Genomic DNA, 24664 nt, shown 5'->3' with positions numbered 1-24664 from the left:
CCAGACCACAGTCATCGTATCCACCACAACTCTGACCACAGTCACCGTATCCACCATAACCCAGACCACAGTCACCGTATCCAGCACAACCCAGACCACAGTCACCGTATCCACCACAACTCTGACCACAGTCACCGTATCCACCTCAACCCAGACCACAGTCACCGTATCCACCTCAACCCAGACCACAGTCACCGTATCCACCTCAACCCAGACCACAGTCACCGTATCCACCACAACCCAGACCACAGTCACTATATCCATCACAACGCGGGCCGCAGTCACCGCATCCATCACAACCCTGACCACAGTCACCGTATCCAGCACAACCCTGACCACAGTCACCGTATCCACCTCAACCCAGACCACAGTCACCGTATCCACCTCAACCCAGACCACAGTCTTTGTATCCATCACAACGCGGACCACAGTCACCGTATCCACCACAACTCTGACCACAGTCACCGTATCCACCTCAACCCAGACCACAGTCATCGTATCCACCACAACTCTGACCACAGTCACCGTATCCACCATAACCCAGACCACAGTCACCGTATCCAGCACAACCCAGACCACAGTCACCGTATCCACCTCAACCCAGACCACAGTCACCGTATCCACCTCAACCAAGACCACAGTCACCGTATCCACCTCAACCCAGACCACAGTCACCGTATCCACCACAACCCAGACCACAGTCACTATATCCATCACAACGCGGGCCGCAGTCACCGCATCCATCACAACCCTGACCACAGTCACCGTATCCAGCACAACCCTGACCACAGTCACCGTATCCACCTCAACCTAGACCACAGTCACCGTATCCACCTCAACCCAGACCACAGTCTTTGTATCCATCACAACGCGGACCACAGTCACCGTATCCACCACAACTCTGACCACAGTCACCGTATCCACCTCAACCCAGACCAGTCACCCGTATCAACCACAACCCAGACCACAGTCACCGTATCCACCACAACCCAGACCACAGTCACCGTATCCACCTCAACCCAGACCACAGTCACCGTCTCCACCACAACCCAGACCATAGTCACCGTATCCACCACAACCCAGACCACAGTCACCGTATCCAGCACAACCCAGACCACAGTCACCGTATCCACCACAACCCTGGCCACAGTCACCGTATCCACCTCAACCCAGACCACAGTCACCGTATCCACCACAACCCAGACCACAGTCTTTGTATCCACCACAACCCAGACCACAGTCACCGTATCCGCCTCAACCCAGACCACAGTCACCGTATCCACCACAACCCAGACCACAGTCACCATATCCACCACAACCCAGACCACAGTCACCGTATCCAGCACAACCCAGACCACAGTCACCGTATCCACCACAACCCAGACCACAGTCACCGTATCCACCACAACCCTGAACACAGTCACCGTATCCACCACAACCCTGACCACAGTCACTGTCTCCACCTCAACCCAGACCACAGTCACCGTATCCACCTCAACCCAGACCACAGTCACCATATCCACCACAACCCAGACCACAGTCACCGTATCCACATCAACCCAGACCACAGTCACCATATCCACCACAACCCTGACCACAGTCACTGTCTCCACCACAACCCAGACCACAGTCACCGTATCCACCACAACCCAGACCAGTCACTATATCCATCACAACGCGGACCACAGTCACCGCATCCATCACAACCCTGACCACAGTCACCGTATCCACCACAACCCAGACCACAGTCACCGCATCCATCACAACCCAGACCACAGTCACCGTATCCACCACAACCCAGACCACAGTCACCGTATCCACCACAACCCTGACCACAGTCACCGTATCCACCACAACCCAGACCACAGTCACCGTATCCACCACAACCCTGACCACAGTCACCGTATCCACCACAACCCAGAGCAGTCACCATATCCACCACAACCCAGACCACAGTCACCGTATCCACCACAACCCTGGCCACAGTCACCGTATCCACCACAACCCAGTCCAGTCACCATATCCACCACAACCCAGACCAGTCACCATATCCACCACAACCCTGACCACAGTCACCGTATCCAACACAACGCGGACCACAGTCACCGTATCGACCACAACCCAGACCACAGTCACCGTATCCACCACAACCCAGACCACAGTCACCGTATCGACCACAACCCAGACCACAGTCACCGTATCCACCACAACCCAGACCACAGTCACCGTATCCACCTCAACCCAGACCACAGTCACCGCATCCATCACAACCCAGACCACAGTCACCGTATCCACCACAACCCAGACCACAGTCACCCATTTCCACCTCAAACCAGACCAGTCACCGTATCCACCTCAACCCAGACCACAGTCACCGTATCCACCTCAACCCAGACCACAGTCACCCGTATCCACCACAACCCAGACCACAGTCACCGCATCCACCACAACACAGACCACAGTCACCATATCCACCACAACCCAGACCACAGTCACCGTATCCACCACAACCCAGACCACAGTCACCATATCCACCACAACCCTGACCACAGTCACCGCATCCATCACAACCCTGACCACAGTCACCGTATCCACCACAACTCTGACCAGTCACCGTATCCACCACAACCCAGACCACAGTCACCGTATCCACCACAACCCAGACCACAATCACCGTATCCACCTCAACCCAGACCACAGTCACCGTATCCACCACAACCCAGACCACAGTCACCGTATCCACCTCAACCCAGACCACAGTCACCGTATCCACCTCAACCCAGACCACAGTCTTTGTATCCACCACAACCCAGACCACAGTCACCGTGTCCACCTCAACCTAGACCACAGTCACCGTATCCACCACAACGCTGACCAAAGTCACCGTATCCACCACAACTCTGACCACAGTCACCGTATCCACCTCAACCCAGACCACAGTCATCGTATCCACCACAACTCTGACCACAGTCACCGTATCCACCATAACCCAGACCACAGTCACCGTATCCAGCACAACCCAGACCACAGTCACCGTATCCACCACAACTCTGACCACAGTCACCGTATCCACCACAACCCAGACCACAGTCACCGTATCCACCACAACCCAGACCACAATCACCGTATCCACCTCAACCCAGACCACAGTCACCGTATCCACCACAACCCAGACCACAGTCACCGTATCCACCTCAACCCAGACCACAGTCACCGTATCCACCTCAACCCAGACCACAGTCTTTGTATCCACCACAACCCAGACCACAGTCACCGTGTCCACCTCAACCTAGACCACAGTCACCGAATCCACCACAACGCTGACCAAAGTCACCGTATCCACCACAACTCTGACCACAGTCACCGTATCCACCGCAACCCAGACCACAGTCATCGTATCCACCACAACTCTGACCACAGTCACCGTATCCACCATAACCCAGACCACAGTCACCGTATCCAGCACAACCCAGACCACAGTCACCGTATCCACCACAACTCTGACCACAGTCACCGTATCCACCTCAACCCAGACCACAGTCACCGTATCCACCTCAACCCAGACCACAGTCACCGTATCCACCTCAACCCAGACCACAGTCACCGTATCCACCACAACCCAGACCACAGTCACTATATCCATCACAACGCGGGCCGCAGTCACCGCATCCATCACAACCCTGACCACAGTCACCGTATCCAGCACAACCCTGACCACAGTCACCGTATCCACCTCAACCCAGACCACAGTCACCGTATCCACCTCAACCCAGACCACAGTCTTTGTATCCATCACAACGCGGACCACAGTCACCGTATCCACCACAACTCTGACCACAGTCACCGTATCCACCTCAACCCAGACCACAGTCATCGTATCCACCACAACTCTGACCACAGTCACCGTATCCACCATAACCCAGACCACAGTCACCGTATCCAGCACAACCCTGACCACAGTCACCGTATCCACCTCAACCCAGACCACAGTCACCGTATCCACCTCAACCAAGACCACAGTCACCGTATCCACCTCAACCCAGACCACAGTCACCGTATCCACCACAACCCAGACCACAGTCACTATATCCATCACAACGCGGGCCGCAGTCACCGCATCCATCACAACCCTGACCACAGTCACCGTATCCAGCACAACCCTGACCACAGTCACCGTATCCACCTCAACCTAGACCACAGTCACCGTATCCACCTCAACCCAGACCACAGTCTTTGTATCCATCACAACGCGGACCACAGTCACCGTATCCACCACAACTCTGACCACAGTCACCGTATCCACCTCAACCCAGACCAGTCACCCGTATCAACCACAACCCAGACCACAGTCACCGTATCCACCACAACCCAGACCACAGTCACCGTATCCACCTCAACCCAGACCACAGTCACCGTCTCCACCACAACCCAGACCATAGTCACCGTATCCACCACAACCCAGACCACAGTCACCGTATCCACCACAACCCTGACCACAGTCACCGTATCCACCTCAACCCAGACCACAGTCACCGTATCCACCTCAACCCAGACCACAGTCACCGTATCCACCACAACCCTGACCACAGTCACCGTATCCAGCACAACCCAGACCACAGTCACCGTATCCACCACAACCCTGGCCACAGTCACCGTATCCACCTCAACCCAGACCACAGTCACCGTATCCACCACAACCCAGACCACAGTCTTTGTATCCACCACAACCCAGACCACAGTCACCGTATCCGCCTCAACCCAGACCACAGTCACCGTATCCACCACAACCCAGACCACAGTCACCATATCCACCACAACCCAGACCACAGTCACCGTATCCAGCACAACCCAGACCACAGTCACCGTATCCACCACAACCCAGACCACAGTCACCGTATCCACCACAACCCTGACCACAGTCACCGTATCCACCACAACCCTGACCACAGTCACTGTCTCCACCTCAACCCAGACCACAGTCACCGTATCCACCTCAACCCAGACCACAGTCACCGTATCCACCTCAACCCAGACCACAGTCACCGTATCCACCTCAACCCAGACCACAGTCACCATTTCCACCACAACCCAGACCACAGTCACCGTATCCACATCAACCCAGACCACAGTCACCATATCCACCACAACCCTGACCACAGTCACTGTCTCCACCACAACCCAGACCACAGTCACCGTATCCACCACAACCCAGACCAGTCACTATATCCATCACAACGCGGACCACAGTCACCGCATCCATCACAACCCTGACCACAGTCACCGTATCCACCACAACCCAGACCACAGTCACCGCATCCATCACAACCCAGACCACAGTCACCGTATCCACCACAACCCAGACCACAGTCACCGTATCCACCACAACCCTGACCACAGTCACCGTATCCACCACAACCCAGACCACAGTCACAGTATCCACCACAACTCTGACCACAGTCACCGTATCCACCACAACCCAGAGCAGTCACCATATCCACCACAACCCAGACCACAGTCACCGTATCCACCACAACCCTGGCCACAGTCACCGTATCCACCACAACCCAGACCAGTCACCATATCCACCACAACCCAGACCAGTCACCATATCCACCACAACCCTGACCACAGTCACCGTATCCATCACAACGCGGACCACAGTCACCGTATCGACCACAACCCAGAACACAGTCACCGTATCCATCACAACCCAGACCACAGTCACCGTATCGACCACAACCCAGACCACAGTCACCGTATCCACCACAACCCAGACCACAGTCACCGTATCCACCTCAACCCAGACCACAGTCACCGCATCCATCACAACCCAGACCACAGTCACCGTATCCACCACAACCCAGACCACAGTCACCCATTTCCACCTCAAACCAGACCAGTCACCGTATCCACCTCAACCCAGACCACAGTCACCGTATCCACCTCAACCCAGACCACAGTCACCCGTATCCACCACAACCCAGACCACAGTCACCGCATCCACCACAACACAGACCACAGTCACCATATCCACCACAACCCAGACCACAGTCACCGTATCCACCACAACCCAGACCACAGTCACCATATCCACCACAACCCTGACCACAGTCACCGCATCCATCACAACCCTGACCACAGTCACCGTATCCACCACAACTCTGACCACAGTCACCGTATCCACCACAACCCAGACCACAGTCACCGTATCCACCACAACCCAGACCACAATCACCGTATCCACCTCAACCCAGACCACAGTCACCGTATCCACCACAACCCAGACCACAGTCACCGTATCCACCTCAACCCAGACCACAGTCACCGTATCCACCTCAACCCAGACCACAGTCACCGTATCCACCACAACCCTGACCACAGTCACCATATCCACCACAACCCTGACCACAGTCACCGCATCCATCACAACCCTGACCACAGTCACCGTATCCACCACAACCCTGACCACAGTCACCGTATCCACCTCAACCCAGACCACAGTCTCCGTATCCACCTCAACCCAGACCACAGTCACCGTATCCACCACAACCCAGACCACAGTCACCATCTCCACCACAACTCTGACCACAGTCACCGTGTCCACCACAACCCTGACCACAGTCACCGTATCCACCTCAACCCAGACCACAGTCACCGTATCCACCACAACCCTGACCACAGTCACCGTATCCACCTCAACCCAGACCACCGTCACCGTGTCCACCACAACCCTGACCACAGTCTTTGTATCCACCACAACCCAGACCACAGTCACCGTGTCCACCACAACCCAGACCACAGTCACCGTGTCCACCTCAACCCAGACCACGGTCACCGTATCCACCACAACCCAGACCACAGTCTTTGTATCCACCACAACCCAGACCACAGTCACCGTATCCACCACAACCCAGACCACGGTCACCGTATCCACCACAACCCAGACCACAGTCTTTGTATCCATCACAACCCAGACCACAGTCTTTATATCCACCACAACGCAGACCACAGTCACCGTATCCACCACAACTCTGACCACAGTCACCGTATCCACCTCAACCCAGACCACAGTCACCGTATCCACCTCAGCCCAGACCACAGTCACCGTATCCACCACAACCCTGACCACAGTCACCGTATCCACCACAACCCAGACCACAGTCACCGTATCCACCACAACCCAGACCACAGTCACCATATCCACCACAACCCTGACCACAGTCACCGTATCCATCACAACCCTGACCACAGTCACCGTATCCACCACAACCCTGACCACAGTCACCGTATCCACCACAACCCAGACCACAGTTACCGTATCCACCTCAACCCAGACCACAGTCACCGTATCTACCTCAACCCAGACCACAGTCACCGTATCCACCACAACCCAGACCACAGTCACTGTATCCACCACAACCCTGACCACAGTCACCGTATCCATCACAACCCAGACCACAGTCACCGTATCCACCTCAACCCAGACCACAGTCTTTGTATCCATCACAACGCGGACCACAGTCACCGTATCCACCTCAACCCAGACCACAGTCACCGTATCTATCACAACCCAGACCACAGTCACCGTATCCACCTCAACCCAGACCACAGTCACCGTATCCATTACAACCCTGACCATAGTCACCGTATCCATCACAACCCAGACCACAGTCACCGTATCCACCTCAACCCAGACCACAGTCACCGTATCCATCACAACGCGGACCACAGTCACCGTATCCACCTCAACCCAGACCACAGTCACCGTATCCATCACAACTCTGACCACATTCACCGTATCCACCACAACCCAGACCACAGTCACCGTATCCACCTCAACCCAGACCACAGTCACCGTATCCATCACAACGCGGACCACAGTCACCGTATCCACCTCAACCCAGACCACAGTCACCGTATCCATCACAACCCCGACCACAGTCACCGTATCGACCACAACCCAGACCTGTCACCATATCCATCACAACGCGGGCCGCAGTCACAGTATCCACCACAATCTTGACCAGAGTCACCGTTTCCACCACAATCCCGACCACAGTCACCAAACCCACCAAAGCCCTGACCACAGTCAACGTATCCAGCATGTGTTTTTTAAATTTAGAGTACACAATTATTTTTTTCCCCAATTAAAGTGCAATTTTGCATGGCCAATCCACCTAACCTGCACATCCTTGGGTTGTGGGGGTGAAACCCACGCAGACATGGGGATCCAGCACAGTCTTGATCAGTCACCATATCGACCACAACCCTGGCCACAGTCACCAAACCCACCTCAACCCCGACCATAGTCACCGTATCGACCACAACCCCAGTCACCGTATCCAGCACAGCCTGACCACAGTTACCGTATCCAGCAAAACCCCAGTCACCGTATCCAGCACAGCCTTGACCACAGTCACCGTATCAACCACATCACTGACCACAGTCACCAAACCCCCTACAACCCTGACCACAGTCACCAAACCCACCACAACCTTGACCACAGTCACCGTATCAACTCCAACCCCAGCCACAATCACCGAATCCACCACAACCCCGGTCACAGTAATTGTCTCCACCACAATCCTTGACATCTCATTTACTTTACCATCACTGAATTCTCCACTCTCAACTTCCTGGGGGTTACCAGTGATCGGAAACTGAACTGGACTACCCACAAAAATACTGTGGCTACCAAAGGTCAAAGACGAGGAATTCCCAAAACTGTCCACCATCCGCGAGGCGCAAGTCTGGAGTGTGCTCTCCATCAATCCTCATTGAACCACAGTCGCTCTCTTGGCTTGATGGTCATGGTAAAGTGAGAGGTAGGATCAGGCTATTCCACTTTGCATGGCTGCAGTGCCACATAACACTGTGTCCTCAGTATAAAGACAGGACCTTGCCTCCGTAAGGGCTATATGGCAATATTGTCATGGACTGATCAAGTAGTTTGGTGAGGACAAGGTCAAGTAGGACTTTCCCTCTTCTTGGTTCCCTCACCACAAGCCTTAGGCCTAGTCTGGTAGATTTGTCCTTCAGAACCTTCTCACCTCAGTCAGTGGGTGAGCTACCAGGTTACTCTTGGGTTTTGAAATACGTCATTTCGAGTGAATATTGTGCCTTTGTTAATGTCAGTGCTTCTTCCAAATGGTGCTTAACATGAAGGAACACTGATTCGTCAGCTGAGGGAGAGCGGTAGGTGGTAATCAGCAGGAAATTTCCTTGCCTATCCATGACCTGTTGCCGTGAGACTTCATGGGGTCTGGAGTCAAACTTGAGGACTCTGCTCTCACCCCACTGTAAGGTACTGTGCTGTTATCCCTGGTAAGTGTGTACTCCTGGTGGGATTGGAAATGGATGATGGAGGAGGTTTGGTCATAGGCTGTGAGATATGATTTGGTGAGTATGGCCGTGTCAAGCTGTTGTTTGATCAGTTTTGGCGCAAACACCCAGGTAGTGAGGTGTATTCAGCGCACTAAGATACCAGAACAGATGGATAAGTACATTACCACCCTGTGAAAGTATATTCAGCAGACAATTAAGACCTGTTTACCTTCCTCAGGACAGTCTCCACCTCTCGAGCCTGATAGGCTGGATTAATGGTAGCCTGGAACAAAAGGAGTGAAGATTAAGAGTTGAGAAGAAGCAGGATTTAATGGATTCTATTTATTGTATGTTAAACGTACAGTGCTAAGCAACCTCAGAACGTTGATATCATTCATGGGGCGGCACAGCGGCTAGCACTGTTGCCTCACAGCTTCAGGGGTCCGTGTTTGATTCCAGCCTTGGGTGACGGTGTGGAGTTTGCACCTTCTCCCCATGTCTGTGTGGGTTGCCTCCGGGTGCCGGCAGTTTCTCCCACGTTCCAAAGATGTTCAGGTTAGGTGGATTGGACATGGTCAATGCAAGAGGCTACGGGAAAGTGGGCCTAAGTAGAGTGCTCTTTCGGAGGGTCGGTGCAGATTCAATGGGCAGACTGGTCTCCTTCTGCATTGTAAGGATTTAAGAAAGAATTTACAGGGTATGATTGGGTAGAAAACGTTATTTGGTCAACTTGGCTGTTCATCAATTGTTGCAATGAGAGTTTAAAAATCAATTCTCCACCATTTGATCTGGCAACTTTCAAACTTGCTGGGCGGGATTCTCAGACCCCGCGCCAGGTCGGAGAATCGCCGGCGGGCCGTGCGAATCGCGCCACGCCGCCCCGCAGAGCGGGGAATCGGTGCCGGCGTGGTTGGTGCGGCGCCGGTCGCGGGCCGCTCTGTGCGGCCGGCCCACCCATTCTCCGGCCCGAATGGGCCGAGCGGCCGTAAGAAGAGAGCCGAGTCCCGCCGGCGCTGTTCTAACCTGCTCTGGGCCGGCGGGACCTCGGTGTGTAAGGGTCAGGTGGCAGCCTTTGGGGGTGGGGGGGGGGGTCTCCGAGGTGGCCTGGCCCGCGATCGGGGCCCATCGATCGACGGGCCAGCCTCTGTGGCTGGGGGCCTCCTTTCCGCCCCAGTAGTCCTGCGCCATGTTGCGCGGGGCTGGCGCGTTGAAGGAGGCCACTGTGTATGCGCGTGTTGGCGCCGGCACAACTGCGCATGTGCGGATCCCGTGGCGCACAGTTCGCGCCGGGATCTGCAGCTGGAGCAGTGCAAACCGCTCCAGCGCCGTGCTGGCCCCCCAGAGTGGCCAGAATTAGTCGTGGGAGCGGCCTGTTCACAACGTCGTAAAATGCGGCGGCGTTTACGACAACGTGGGCACTCGGCTGCGGGATTGGCGAATCCCGTCCGATAGACTTTAAGATAAAATACAACTTATTTTTATTCATTGACAACAGAAATCAGGGAACGTTGTCACTGAACTCACTATCAGGCATCAAACATGATAGGAACAAAAGCCACAATTTCAACTCAGGCTGTGGATTAGGAGGACCAGGGAGGATGCAGGTTACAGGAGGGTCCAGCCTCCCTGGCAGCCTGGGCCTGGGAGATTCAACTCCTTGGCCTTCTCAGTGTGCTTCCTGTGACTCTCCCACATGATCCCAGCAAGAAGTCACAACTGGCTGGCAGGCGGCAGCAGGATTTCAGATGGCAGGTGTTTGCTGCCAAGGGAACAATCTCTGGGAAGTGGGTAAGCAAACGGAAGTGGAGGAAGGCATCGCAATCGCGGAAGGGAAAAATACTCCTTAACCTAAAGGTGGGAAATAAGACCCAAGATTTTAACCAAAAGAATAGTTAGGGGTCTCCGAATTCTTATTAATTGGATTTTTAAACCTGTTCTAGCTATAACCACATTGATAACACCATTAAAACAGAGATTGGTTAAATTCTTGCCACATAAGGAGATTCCTCCAATATTATAGAAACATAGAAAACAGGAGTAGGAGTAGGGCCATCCAACCCTTCGAGCCTGCTCTGCCCTTTAATATGATCATAGTTGCTCCTCTATCTCAAGATCATACTCCAGTGATCTCCGCATTCCCCTCGACACCTTTTAGAGTCGAGAAATCGATTTCCTTCTTAAATAAACTCAGTGATTTGACTTCCAGAGCCTGGAGTGGTCGAGAATTCCACAGGCTCACCATCCTGTGAGTGAAGAAATTTCTCCTCATCTCAGTTCTAAATGGCCTACCCTGTATCCTGAGACTGTGACCCTGTGTCCTACACTCTCCAACCAAAGGAAACATCATCCCTGCATCCTGTCTCTCCATCCCGGTCAGAACTGTATACATTTCAATGAGATGCAATCTTATTCATCTAAATTCCAGGCAATTCAGGCCCAATCTCTCCTCATACGACAATCCTGCCATCCACAGAATCAGTATTATTGCAAGGCTCATCATAGCTTCCACTATTCGTCTAAATTAATCAGGTGACAATGGGCTGGATTCTCCGATCCTGCGGCTATGTCGGCAGGATCTGTCTGGCCTAAGAGGCAGAAAGTCTGCGCCGCCCCCGCACCGATCCTCCGCCCGATGGGGGGCTAGCAGCCTCGCAGCGTAAAGCCCACCGCTTTACCTGCAGATACGGCCACAGAATGACCGGGTCCATGGCCGTGCATCCGCACATGGCGCTGGCTGTGTTCGGACCCGGCCTGCCAAAAACTGGCCCCCTGTAACTGCCCTCGGACCACCTCCCACCAGTCCCCCAGCCCTAGCAGAAGCCGACTCTGCCAGCGGAACGGATCCCACCCCCCACCCCCCGACTGTGGCGGCACTAGACACAGTCTGCAGCCGCCACGCGAGGTCCCCGAATGTTGTGAGGACATGCGCCCCACACCATCGGGGTCTCGGCCCATCGGGGGGGGGCGAGCTTCAGGGGAGGGCCTCAGGTGACGTCCTGAGGCCGTCCATATGGCGTGCGCCGTCCTCCCCGAGTAAGCTGTTTTTGAGGGGGCGGAGCATGGCAAAAACAGCACCGCCCCCGACTCCAGCGTAACCATGGATTCTCCGGCCGATCGCCGAACACGATTTCACCGTCAGCGATTGGAGAATCCTGTCCAACGTGTCTCCTTGCCGCGCTCCAACTATTGATTGAAACCCTGGGCTTCAGTGAATGGAGGAATGTAGCCATTGTGGGAAGTGTAGGAAAAGACATGACAAATGTAAATATTGGTTGAATGTTCAGGATATTGGCCAAGAAGTGAGATCCATGGACTGGAAGAATGGAATGTAAAGCCATAGAGGAAGAAAATACACAGCAAGTAGTGATGGTGAGTCTGGAAATGGCTCTGACACCAGAAAATGACTGCATTCTGGAGAAGGAACCTCCAAAAGTGTAAACGTGCAATCTCATGGTGATGGTCCAGGCAGGTATCAAAATGCAAATGGAGGCTGGAGCTTGAGCAGATCAGGAAATGAAATGAAGGCCACAGAACAGTCTTGGAAGAAAGCCGGAGGCGGGATTCTCCCAAATCGGCACGATGGCCCGACACCGGCATACAAAATGGCGTGAACCACTCCGGCGTCGGGCCGATTGGAAGTAGCAGAATTCGCCGCACTTCCGGGGGCTAGGCCGGCGCCAGTGGGGGCGCCAAGCTAGCCGCTGGCAAAGGGACCGCGCGAGTTAGCGCACGCACAGAACCGCCGCCATGGTTCCACGCATGCGCAGACCGGCCGGCATATTCTGGCGCATGCGCAGGGGGTGTCTTCTCCGCGCTGGCCATGGCGAAGCCCGACAGGGGCCAGCGCAGAAGGAAGATGTGCCCCCACGGCACTGGCCCGCCAGCAGATCGGTGGGCCCCGATCGCGGGCCAGGCCACCGTGGGGCCCCCCCCGGGGTCATATCCCCCGCGTATCCCCGAGGACCGCACCACCCAACATACCTGCCAGGTCCCGTCTTGTGGGACCATGTCTAATCCACGCCGCAGGACTGGCCAGAAACGGGCAGCCGCTCGGCCCATCGGGGCCCAGAGAATTGCCGGGAGGGGGGCGCTGCCAATGGCCCCTGACCGGGACGTGATCCCCGCCCCCCGCCCGAAAACCGGCGGGAGGTCGGAGAATCCCGCCCCGGAAGTCAGCCTTGGATCAGTCAACACTTTTGCCTCTGGGTCACAAGGTTCTGGATTCAGTCACACTTTGGAGATCTGAACACAGGAATCAAGGTTGACAGTTCAGTGCAGGACTGAGGGAGCGTTGTGGTGTTGGACAATCCATCCTTTGAATGAGACATCAAAACAAAGCCTCTTCTGGCTTCCTGGGCAGAACGAAAAAGATCCAATGGCACCATTTCAAAAAGCAAGGGTATTCACCGTAGTGAATATTCATCGCTCACTCAACATGACAAAAACACTGAGACAGTGACTGCGCCCAGTGCAGCTGCAGACAGTGACTACGCCCAGTGCAGCTGGAGACAGTGACTACGCCCAGTGCAGCTGGAGACAGTGACTACGCCCAGTGCAGCTGGAGACAGTGACTATACCCGCTGCAGCTGCAGACAGTGACTACACCCAGTGCAGCTGGAGACAGTGATACACCCAGTGCAGCTGGAGACAGTGACTATACCCGGTGCAGCTGCAGACAGTGACTACACCCGGTGCAGCTGCAGACAGTGACTACACCCAGTGCAGCTGCAGACAGTGATACACCCAGTGCAGCTGCAGACAGTGATACACCTAGTGCAGCTGGAGACAGTGACTATACCCAGTGCAGCTGCAGACAGTGACTACACCCAGTGCAGCTGCAGACAGGGACTACACCCAGTGCAGCTGCAGACAGGGACTACACCCAGAGCAGCTGGAGACAGTGACTACACCCGGTGCAGCTGCAGACAGTGACTACACCCAGTGCAGCTGGAGACAGTGACTACACCCGGTGCAGCTGCAGACAGTGACTACACCCAGTGCAGCTGCAGACAGGGACTACACCCAGAGCAGCTGGAGACAGTGACTCCACCCGGTGCAGCTGCAGACAGTGACTACACCCAGTGCAGCTGCAGACAGTGACTACACCCGGTGCAGCTGCAGACAGTGACTACACCCAGTGCAGCTGCAGACAGCGATACACCCAGTGCAGCCGCAGACAGTGACTACACCCAGTGCAGCTGCAGACAGCGATACACCCAGTGCAGCCGCAGACAGTGACTACACCCAGTGCAGCTGCAGACAGCGATACACCCAGTGCGGCCGCAGACAGTGATGCACCCAGTGCAGCTGGAGACAGTGACTACACCCAGTGCATCTGCAGACAGTGACTACACCCAGTGCAGCTGAAGACAGTGACTACACCCAGTGCAGCTGCAGACAGGGACTACACCCGGTGCAGCTGCAGACAGTGACTACACCCAGTGCAGATGGAGACAGTGACTACACCCAGTGCAGCTGCAGACAGTGACTACACCCAGTGCAGCTGGACACAGTGACTACACCCAGTGCAGCTGCAGACAGTGACTACACCCAGTGCAGCTGCAGACAGCGATACACCCAGTGCAGCTGCAGACAGTGACTACGCCCAGTGCAGCTGCAAACAGTGACTACGCCCAGTGCAGCTGCAGGCAGTGACTACACACAGTGCAGCTGCAGACAGTGACTACACCCAGTGCAGCTGCAGACAGTGACTACACCCAGTGCAGCTGCAGACAGTGACTACACCCAGTGCAGCTGCAGACAGTGACTACACCCAGTGCAGCTGGAGACAGTGACTACACCCAGTGCAGCTGCAGACAGGGACTATGCCCAGTGCAGCTGGAGACAGTGACTACATCCAGTGCAGCTGGAGACAGTGACTACATTCAGTGCAGCTGGAGACAGTGACTACGTCCAGTGCAGCTGGAGACAGGGACAACGCCCAGTGCAGCTGGAGACAGGGACAACGCCCAGTGCAGCTGGAGACAGTGACTACACCCAGTGCAGCTGGAGACAGTGACTACACCCAGTGCAGCTGGAGACAGTGACTACACCCATTGCAGCTGGAGACAGTGACTACACCCAGTGCAGCTGCAGACAGTGACGACGCCCAGTGCAGCAGCAGACAGTGACTACGCCCAGTGTGGCTGGAGACAGCGACTACGCCAAGTGCAGTTGGAGGCAGTGATTAAGCCCAGTGCAGCTGGAGAGATGATTATGCCCAGTGAGGCTGGAGACAGTGACTACACCCAGTGCAGCTGGAGACAGTGTCTACGCCCAGTGCAGCTGGAGATAGTGACTACGCCCAGTGCAGCTGGAGACAGTGACTACACCCAGTGCAGCTGGAGACAATGACTACACCCAGTGCAGCTGGAGACAGTGACTACGCCCAGTGCAGCTGGAGACAGTGACTACGCCCGATGCAGCTGGAGACAGTGACTACGCCCAGTGCAGCTGGAGACAGTGACTATGCCCAGTGCAGCTGGAGACAGTGACTACGCCCGGTGCAGCTTAAGACAGTGTCTACACCCAGTGCAGCTGGAGACAGTGACTACGCCCAGTGCAGCTGGAGACAGTGACTACGCCCAGTGCAGCTGGAGACAGTGACTACACCCAGTGCAGCTGGAGACAGTGACTATGCCCAGTGCAGCTGGAGACAATGACTACACCCAGTGCAGCTGGAGACAGTGAAAACGCCCAGTGCAGCTGGAGACAGTGACTACGCCCAGTGCAGCTGCAGACAGTGACTACGCCCAGTGCAGCTGCAGACAGTAACTACACCCAGTGCAGCTTAAGACAGTGTCTACACCCAGTGCAGCTGGAGACAGTGACTACGCCCAGTGCAGCTGGAGACAGTGACTATGCCCAGTGCAGCTGGAGACAGTGACTATGCCCAGTGCAGCTGGAGACAGTGACTACACCCAGTGCAGCTGGAGACAGTGACTACACCCAGTGCAGCTGGAGACAGTGACTACGCCCAGTGCAGCTGGAGACAGTGACTACGCCCAGTGCAGCTGGAGACAGTGACTACGCCAGTGCAGCTGGAGACAGTGACTACGCCCAGTGCAGCTGGAGACAGTGACTACACCCAGTGCAGCTTAAGACAGTGTCTACACCCAGTACAGCTGGAGACAGTGACTACGCCCAGTGCAGCTGGAGACAGTGACTACGCCCAGTGCAGCTGGAGACAGTGACTACGCCCAGTGCAGCTGGAGACAGTGTCTATGCCCAGTGCAGCTGCAGACAATGACTACACCCAGTGCAGCTGGAGACAGTGACTACACCCAGTGCAGCTGGAGACAGTGACTACGCCCAGTGCAGCTGGAGACAGTGACTACGACCAGTGCAGCTGCAGACAGTGACTACGACCAGTGCAGCTGCAGACAGTGACTACACCCAGTGCAGCTGGAGACAGTGACTACACCCAGTGCAGCTTAAGACAGTGTCTACACCCAGTGCAGCTGGATACAGTGACTACGCCCAGTGCAGCTGGAGACAGTGACTATGCCCAGTGCAGCTGGAGACAGTGACTACACCCAGTGCAGCTGGAGGCAGTGACTACACCCAGTGCAGCTTAAGACAGTGACTACGCCCAGTGCAGCTGGAGACAGTGACTATGCCCAGTGCAGCTGGAGACAGTGACTACGCCCAGTGCAGCTTAAGACAGTGACTACGCCCAGTGCAGCTGGAGACAGTGACTACGCCCAGTGCAGCTGGAGACAGTGACTACGCCCAGTGCAGCTTAAGACAGTGACTACGCCCAGTGCAGCTGGAGACAGTGACTACCCCCAGTGCAGCTGGAGACAGTGACTACGCCCGATGTGGCTGGAGACAGTGTCTACACCCGGTGCAGCTGGAGACAGTGACTACACCCAGTGCAGCTGGAGACAGTAACTATGCCCAGTGCAGCTGGAGACAGTGACTACACCCAGTGCAGCTGGAGACAGTAACTACGCCCAGTGCAGCTGGAGACAGTGACTACGTCCAGTGCAGCTGGAGACAGTGACTACGCCCGATGCAGCTGGAGACAGTGACTACGCCCAGTGCAGCTGCAGACAGTGACTATGCCCAGTGCAGCTGGAGACAGTGACTACGCCCGGTGCAGCTGGAGACAGTGACTACGCCCAGTGCGTCTGGAGACAGTGACTACGCCCGGTGCAGCTGGAGACAGTGACTACGCCCAGTGCAGCTGCAGACAGTGATTACGCCCGATGGGACTGGAGACAGTGACTACACTCAGTGGGGCTGGAGGCAGTGACTACACCCAGTGCAGCTGGAGGAGTTACTATGCCCGGTGCAGTTGGAGACAGTGACTACACCCAGTGCAGCTGCAGACAGTGACTACGCCCGATGGGGCTGGAGACAGTGACTACACTCAGTGGGGCTTGAGACAGTGACTACGCCCAGTGCAGCTGGAGACAGTGACTACGCCCGATGCGGCTGGAGACAGTGACTACACCCGGTGCAGCTGGAGACAGTGACTAAGCCCAGTGCAGCTGGAGACAGTGACTACACCCAGTGCAGCTGGAGGCAGTGACTACGCCCAGTGCAGCTGGAGACAGTAACTACACCCAGTGCAGCTGGAGATAGTGACTACACCCAGTGCAGCTGGAGACAGTGACTACGTCCAGTGCAGCTGGAGATAGTGACTACGTCCAGTGGGGCTGGAGGCAGTGACTACGCCCAGTGCAGCTGGAGATAGTGACTACACCCAGTGCAGCTGGAGATAGTGACTACGCCCAGTGCAGCTGGAGAAAGTGACTACGCCCAGTGCAGCTGGAGACAGTGACTACACCCAGTGCAGCTGGAGACAGTGACTACGCCCAGTGCAGCTGGAGACAGTGACTACACCCAGTGCAGCTGGAGACAGTGACTACACCCAGTGCAGCTGGAGATAGTGACTACACCCAGTGCAGCTGAAGATAGTGACTACACCCAGTGCAGCTGGAGATAGTGACTACACCCAGTGCAGCTGGAGATAGTGACTACGCCCAGTGCAGCTGGAGACAGTGACTACGCCCGATGCAGCTGGAGACAGTGACTACGCCCAGTGCAGCTGCAGACAGTGACTATGCCCAGTGCAGCTGGAGACAGTGACTACGCCCGGTGCAGCTGGAGACAGTGACTACGCCCAGTGCGTCTGGAGACAGTGACTACGCCCGGTGCAGCTGGAGACAGTGACTACGCCCAGTGCAGCTGCAGACAGTGATTATGCCCGATGGGGCTGGAGACAGTGACTACACTCAGTGGGGCTGGAGGCAGTGACTACACCCAGTGCAGCTGGAGGAGTTACTACGCCCGGTGCAGTTGGAGACAGTGACTACACCCAGTGCAGCTGCAGACAGTGACTACGCCCGATGGGGCTGGAGACATTGACTACACTCAGTGGGGCTGGAGACAGTGACTACGCCCAGTGCAGCTGGAGACAGTGACTACGCCCGATGCGGCTGGAGACAGTGACTACACCCGGTGCAGCTGGAGACAGTGACTAAGCCCAGTGCAGCTGGAGACAGTGACTACACCCAGTGCAGCTGGAGGCAGTGACTACGCCCAGTGCAGCTGGAGACAGTAACTACGCCCAGTGCAGCTGGAGATAGTGACTACACCCAGTGCAGCTGGAGACAGTGACTACGTCCAGTGCAGCTGGAGATAGTGACTACGTCCAGTGGGGCTGGAGGCAGTGACTACGCCCAGTGCAGCTGGAGATAGTGACTACACCCAGTGCAGCTGGAGATAGTGACTACGCCCAGTGCAGCTGGAGAAAGTGACTACGCCCAGTGCAGCTGGAGACAGTGACTACACCCAGTGCAGCTGGAGACAGTGACTACGCCCAGTGCAGCTGGAGACAGTGACTACACCCAGTGCAGCTGGAGATAGTGACTACACCCAGTGCAGCTGAAGATAGTGACTACACCCAGTGCAGCTGGAGATAGTGACTACACCCAGTGCAGCTGGAGATAGTGACTACGCCCAGTGCAGCTGGAGATAGTGACTACGCCCAGTGCAACTAGGGATAATGACAATGCCCAGTGCAGCTTGAGGCCATGACTATGCCAGGTGCAGTTGGAGACCATGACTGTGCCAATCCAATATATTGACCAGGGCCAGGCCTGAGAGACGACGCAATACCACACAGCTTCTGCTTTCTTTACTCCCTGTCTCAGCACAATGACTATAGTCTGTACTCTCTCTCTTGCCCTTCACTTTGTGGGAGGTGACATTTAGTGGTATTGTCATTGGACTGATAATTCAGAAACTCAGGGCAATAATCTGAGGTCCCGGGTTTGAAATCCCACCATGGCAGATGGTGAAATTTGAATCCAATAAAAATTGACTGCAATGATAAGCTTGAAAGCATTGCTGTTAAAATTTCATCTAATGTCATTTTGAGAATGAAATCTGCCATCCTTACCATGTCTGGCCTACATGGGAATCCAGGCCCACAGCAATCTGATTAACCTTTTAATGGCCTTGCAAGCCAATCAGTTCAAGGGCCAATAGGGATGGGTAACAAATGCTGGACCAGCCGGCAATGCTCACAGCCAATGAATACATCAATCAATGTTTTGTTGCTCAATAAAACAAATCATTCCAAGCCCAGAAATAAGCAGTTCATTAATTATAAACCAGGATAACTGCTGCAATTCTTTCCAGATCTCTGTAATTGTAAATATTTCATCAGGAAATGTTGCTGGTCATTTCAGGCAGTCAAAAGTGTCCATGTTGCTCTGAAATTCCTTCGCTTTCTGGTCATTAACCCCAGGAATTGGTCCCCATCTTTGAGGAATGATGAAATGAAATGAAATGAAATGAAGATCGCTTATTGTCACAAGTAGGCTTCAAATGAAGTTACTGTGAAAAGCCCCTAGTCGCCACATTCCGGCACCTGTTCGGGGAGGCTGGTACGGGAATTGAACCGTGCTGCTGGCTTGGCCTTGGTCTGCTTTCAAAGCCAGCGATTTATTGAAGGCAGTGCTGAGGTTCATAGAATCATAGAATCCCTACAGTCCAGAAGGAGGCCATTCGATCCATCGAGTCTGCAGCGACCATCTCAAAGAGCACCCTATCTATGCCCAATTCCAACCCTATCCCCATAATCCAGTAACCCCACCTAACCTTTTGGACACTAAGGGCAATTTATCATGGCCAATGCACCTAACCCGCGCATCTTTGGACTGTGGGAGGAAGCCGGAGCACCCGGAGGAAACCCACGCACACACGGGGAGAAAGTGCAAACTCCATACAGTCACCCGAGACCATAATTGAACCCGGCTCCCTGGCGCTGGTGCTAAGCACTGTGCCACCGTGCTGCCCTTAATCAGTAGGCGGATTCCAGAGATGAGGGGTTTGTCGTATGATTAGAGATTGCACAGTTTAGGCCTATGCTCTCTAGCAGTTAGAAGAATGAGGGGAGAACAAATTGAGGTATACAAGATGCTAAAAAGTATGGATAAAGTAGACGTGGAGTGGGTGCTTCCTCTTGTGGGGCATTTTAGAATGAGAGATCGTAGTCTTGGGATAAGAGGTAGCGAATTTGAAACAGAATTGAGGGGAAACTACTTCTCTCAAAGGGTTTTGAGTCTGTGGAATTCGCTACCCCAGAGTGCGGTGGATGCTGGGACAGTGAGTGAATTTAAGGAGGAGTTAGACAGATTTTAAATTGGTAATGGGTTGTGGAGAACAGTCAGGACTGTGGAGAACAGTCAGGACGAGATCAGCCATGATCGAATAGCAGAGCAGACTCGATAGGCCAAATGGCCTAATTCTGCTCCTATATCGTATGAACTTATGAATGAAAGCGGCACTTCAAGAAATGGGGGCAGTGGTGGAAAAAAATCCCATTTACCTTCAACAGCTGGCATCATGGGCATTGCCTGGCCCATCCAACATTGTTGAACCTTTCACTACTTACCATTATGATGCCCGCTTGTGCTGTTGCAAGCTGTATCAACACCCACTGGTAGACGTTTGGTGCCCACATGCCCAGTCGATCTCCTTTCTCCAATCCGATGGCGAGCAGTCCTGCAGCCATTTGGTCAACCTGTGAAAGACAAATTTACACAATCAGAACTCAGAGGGACCAGGAAAAAACTGGAGCAGTGATTAGGTCAGTCCATACAGATTTAGAGCTTGGTTGTAGCTAAATGCAACTAATTACCCTTGCCGGTCTATTGAACCCGACTATCAACATGCCAGGGCTTATCATTGGTTGGAAACTGAACTAGACCAGCCACATAAATACTGTGGCTGTAAGAGCAAGTCAAAGGCTGGGAATCCTGCGGCGAGTAACTCATCGCCTGGCTCCCCAAAGGCTGACCACCATGTACATGGCACAAGTCAGGAACTGATGGAAACTCTCCACTTAACTGGATGAGTGCAGCTCCAACAACACTCAAGAAGCTCAACACCACCCAGGCCAAAGTAGCTCACTTGATTGGCACCTGATCCATCACTTTAAACATTTGTTTCCTCCACCACCAATGCTGTGTGTAGAAACCATGTGCGATATGTGATCGGGCCACGTGAAGAAAGATTGGCTTCAGAATTTTGTTTCACCCACTGCAGAGAAAAATTCTTTCTTGCCATCAATCCAGAGGACATTCTCTGCATTCAGACCATTCGTGCCCCACAAACCGTGGTCATGCTTACATACAGGTCCTGCTTACATCGCAGGATGTTAGTTTGTACAAGATGCGCTGCAGCAACACACCAGGGTTGCATTGACAGTACCTTCCAAGTCCATTAGCTCCATCACCTAGAAGAATAAAGGCAGCAGATGCTGCCATTTCCTTTGGAAACTCCCCTCTAAGTCAGACACCATCTTGACGTTGAACTATTTTGTCGCCCCTACACTGCCTCTGGATTAAAATCTTGGAGCCCCCTTCCCTCCCTGTTAGCGCTCTAGGTGTGCCAGTCACATGGATTGGAGTGGTTCAAAAAAAGAAAGTGGTGCACCACCATATTCTCAGAAAACATTGTGTTCCTCTGAGAATGTTGCATTTGGTGTTTCTGTGGACTGGTCTCTCACAAAGATTGAGGGCGCGATCTACCAGCCTCGCAAAAAGCCCCGCGCCACAGGGCACCATGGCCAGTAACTGCCGGAGAGCCCGCTCCAGTGATCTACCTGGCTTGCTGGACCTAAAGACATCTAACGCAATCTCGCGAAATGTCGCAATGTGAAGCCTGCCCATTGTGGGCTGGATGACTCTTTGGCAAATCTGCATATTAGCACAAGTCAGCTAGTCTCACTCGATTATGCAGTTCCCTGAGGTGACAGAGGCATTAGGATCTATCCCCATTGCCTGAGAGGCCTTGGGCGAACGCCGTACAGTGCTGATCGCCACAAATGGGGGCCAGATAGAATGCACTCGTGGGGATCTCTCTGGGGATTGGAGGCCCCCTGGTGCATGCCCTCTGGGCATGGTGGCACACCGGTGAGAGGAGCTCCTCTGCGGAGAAAACGGAGCTGAGTGTGACCTTGGGCACGCGTTCCCACTGAAGCCCCGTATCTAACCAGATGGGCATTCGATAGCGGGATGTTTCTCGGCGCTGCGAGCTCCGGGAAACACACGGCTACACACGCTTGATATGGAACTCTATTCCCATTTGGTTAGACCGGGCCCTTAAGGTCAGTTTGCAGAATCCTGGTTCCAAAAACTGTACTTATTCTATCATTGCACAGATACTAACCCAATAAATTACTCCAGCAATCCATTTACTGAATTTAACCAAAGCAGAAGTCTGTAAACCAAAGTAAATATCTCTAATTTCAATCAAATAGGAATACGAAACAAAAAGTTTAATTCTAAAACGTAGCTGTTTCCAATATATTAAATTAAGGTTAAAGGCACTATATAATTGCAAGTTGTTATTGTCATTCACATCTTTTTAAAAAATATATATTTTATTCAACTTTTTCGGCCAAACAAAACAGTACAAAGGCTTTTCCCCTTTTTACAACAGCAAAACAATATAAATAACCGTGACCGTATTTTAACAAATAAATAAATAATATATAAACTAAATGGCAACTGCCAAAACAAAAATAATAGCTCTGCCAAATAATAAAATCACCAATTCAATATACATAACCAAGTACCAATATCTTTACAAAAACACCCTGAGGACCCACCTGGGCCCTCCCCCCCCCCCCCCCCCCCCCCTGGGTTGCTGCTGTTACCTTCCCATTTCCTTTATCGTTCTGCGAGGTAGTTAATGAACGGTTGCCACCGCCTGGTGAACCCCTGAGCCGAACCCCTTAGTGCAAACTTTATCCGTTCCAGCTTTATAAACCCTGCCATGTCATTTATCCAGGTCTCCACGCCCGGAGGCTTGGCTTCCTTCCACATAAGCAATATCCTTCGCTGGGCTACTAGTGATGCAAAGGCCAAAACATCAGCCTCTCTCGCCTCCTGCACTCCCAGCTCTTCTGCAACCCCAAATATAGCCAGCCCCCAGCCTGGCTCGACCCGGACCCCCCCCACCTTTGAAAGCACCTTCGCCACCCCCACCCAGAACCCCTGCAGTGCCGGGCATGCCCAAAACATGTGGGTGTGGTTTGCTGGGCTTCTCGAGCATCTCCCACACCTATCCTTTACCCCGAAAAATTTACTGAGCCTTGCTCCGGTCATATGTGCCCTGTGCAAAACCTTAAATTGTATCAGGCTAAGCCTGGCGCATGAGGACGAAGAGTTTACCCTACGTAGGGCATCTGCCCACAGCCCCTCTTCAATCTCTTCCCCCAGCTCTTCTTCCCATTTTCCCTTCAGCTCATCCACCATGTTCTCCCCCTCATCTCTCATTTCCCTGTATATATCTGACACCCTACCATCCCCCACCCATGTCCCTGAGATCACTCTATCCTGAATCTCCTGCGTCGGGAGCTGCGGGAATTCCCTCACCTGTTGCCTCGCAAAAGCCCTCAGTTGCATGTATCGAAATTCATTCCCTTGGGGCAACCCATATTTTTCCGTCAGCGCTCCCAGACTCGCAAACGTCCCGTCCAGGAACAGATCCCTCAGTTGCACATTCCCAGCTCTCTGCCATGCTCCAAATCCCCCATCTATTCTCCCCGGGACAAACCTATGATTATTTCTTATCGGGGACCGCACCGAGGCTCCCGTCCTTCCCCTATGCCGTCTCCACTGCCCCCAAATTTTCAGTGTTGCCACCACCACTGGACTTGTGGTGTATTTCTTCGGGGAGAACGGCAGCGGTGCCGTCACCATTGCTTGTAGGCTGGTTCCTTTGCAGGACGCCATCTCCAATCTCTTCCACGCCGCTCCCTCCCCTTCTCCCATCCACTTACACACCATTGAGATATTGGCGGCCCAATAGTACT

General features: G+C 54.0%; 1 protein-coding gene across 2 annotated transcripts in view; it reads right to left on the bottom strand.

Annotated features, from left to right (window-relative positions):
- The window catches only part of acsf2 (acyl-CoA synthetase family member 2), a 273790-nt gene that overhangs the window by 185364 nt on the left and 63762 nt on the right, over positions 1–24664 (bottom strand). For both annotated transcript variants that reach the window (XM_072483256.1, XM_072483258.1), the window contains exons 3-4: positions 21236–21364; positions 9554–9607 (exon numbers count right to left, since the gene is read on the bottom strand). In XM_072483256.1, coding sequence (XP_072339357.1) covers positions 9554–9607; positions 21236–21364 — 183 coding nt within the window. The remainder of the gene's footprint in view (positions 1–9553; positions 9608–21235; positions 21365–24664) is intronic.

The sequence above is a fragment of the Scyliorhinus torazame genome, chromosome 18, assembly GCF_047496885.1.
Source record: "Scyliorhinus torazame isolate Kashiwa2021f chromosome 18, sScyTor2.1, whole genome shotgun sequence".
Lineage (NCBI taxonomy): Eukaryota > Metazoa > Chordata > Chondrichthyes > Carcharhiniformes > Scyliorhinidae > Scyliorhinus > Scyliorhinus torazame.
This window is presented reverse-complemented; position numbering and strand designations above follow the sequence as displayed.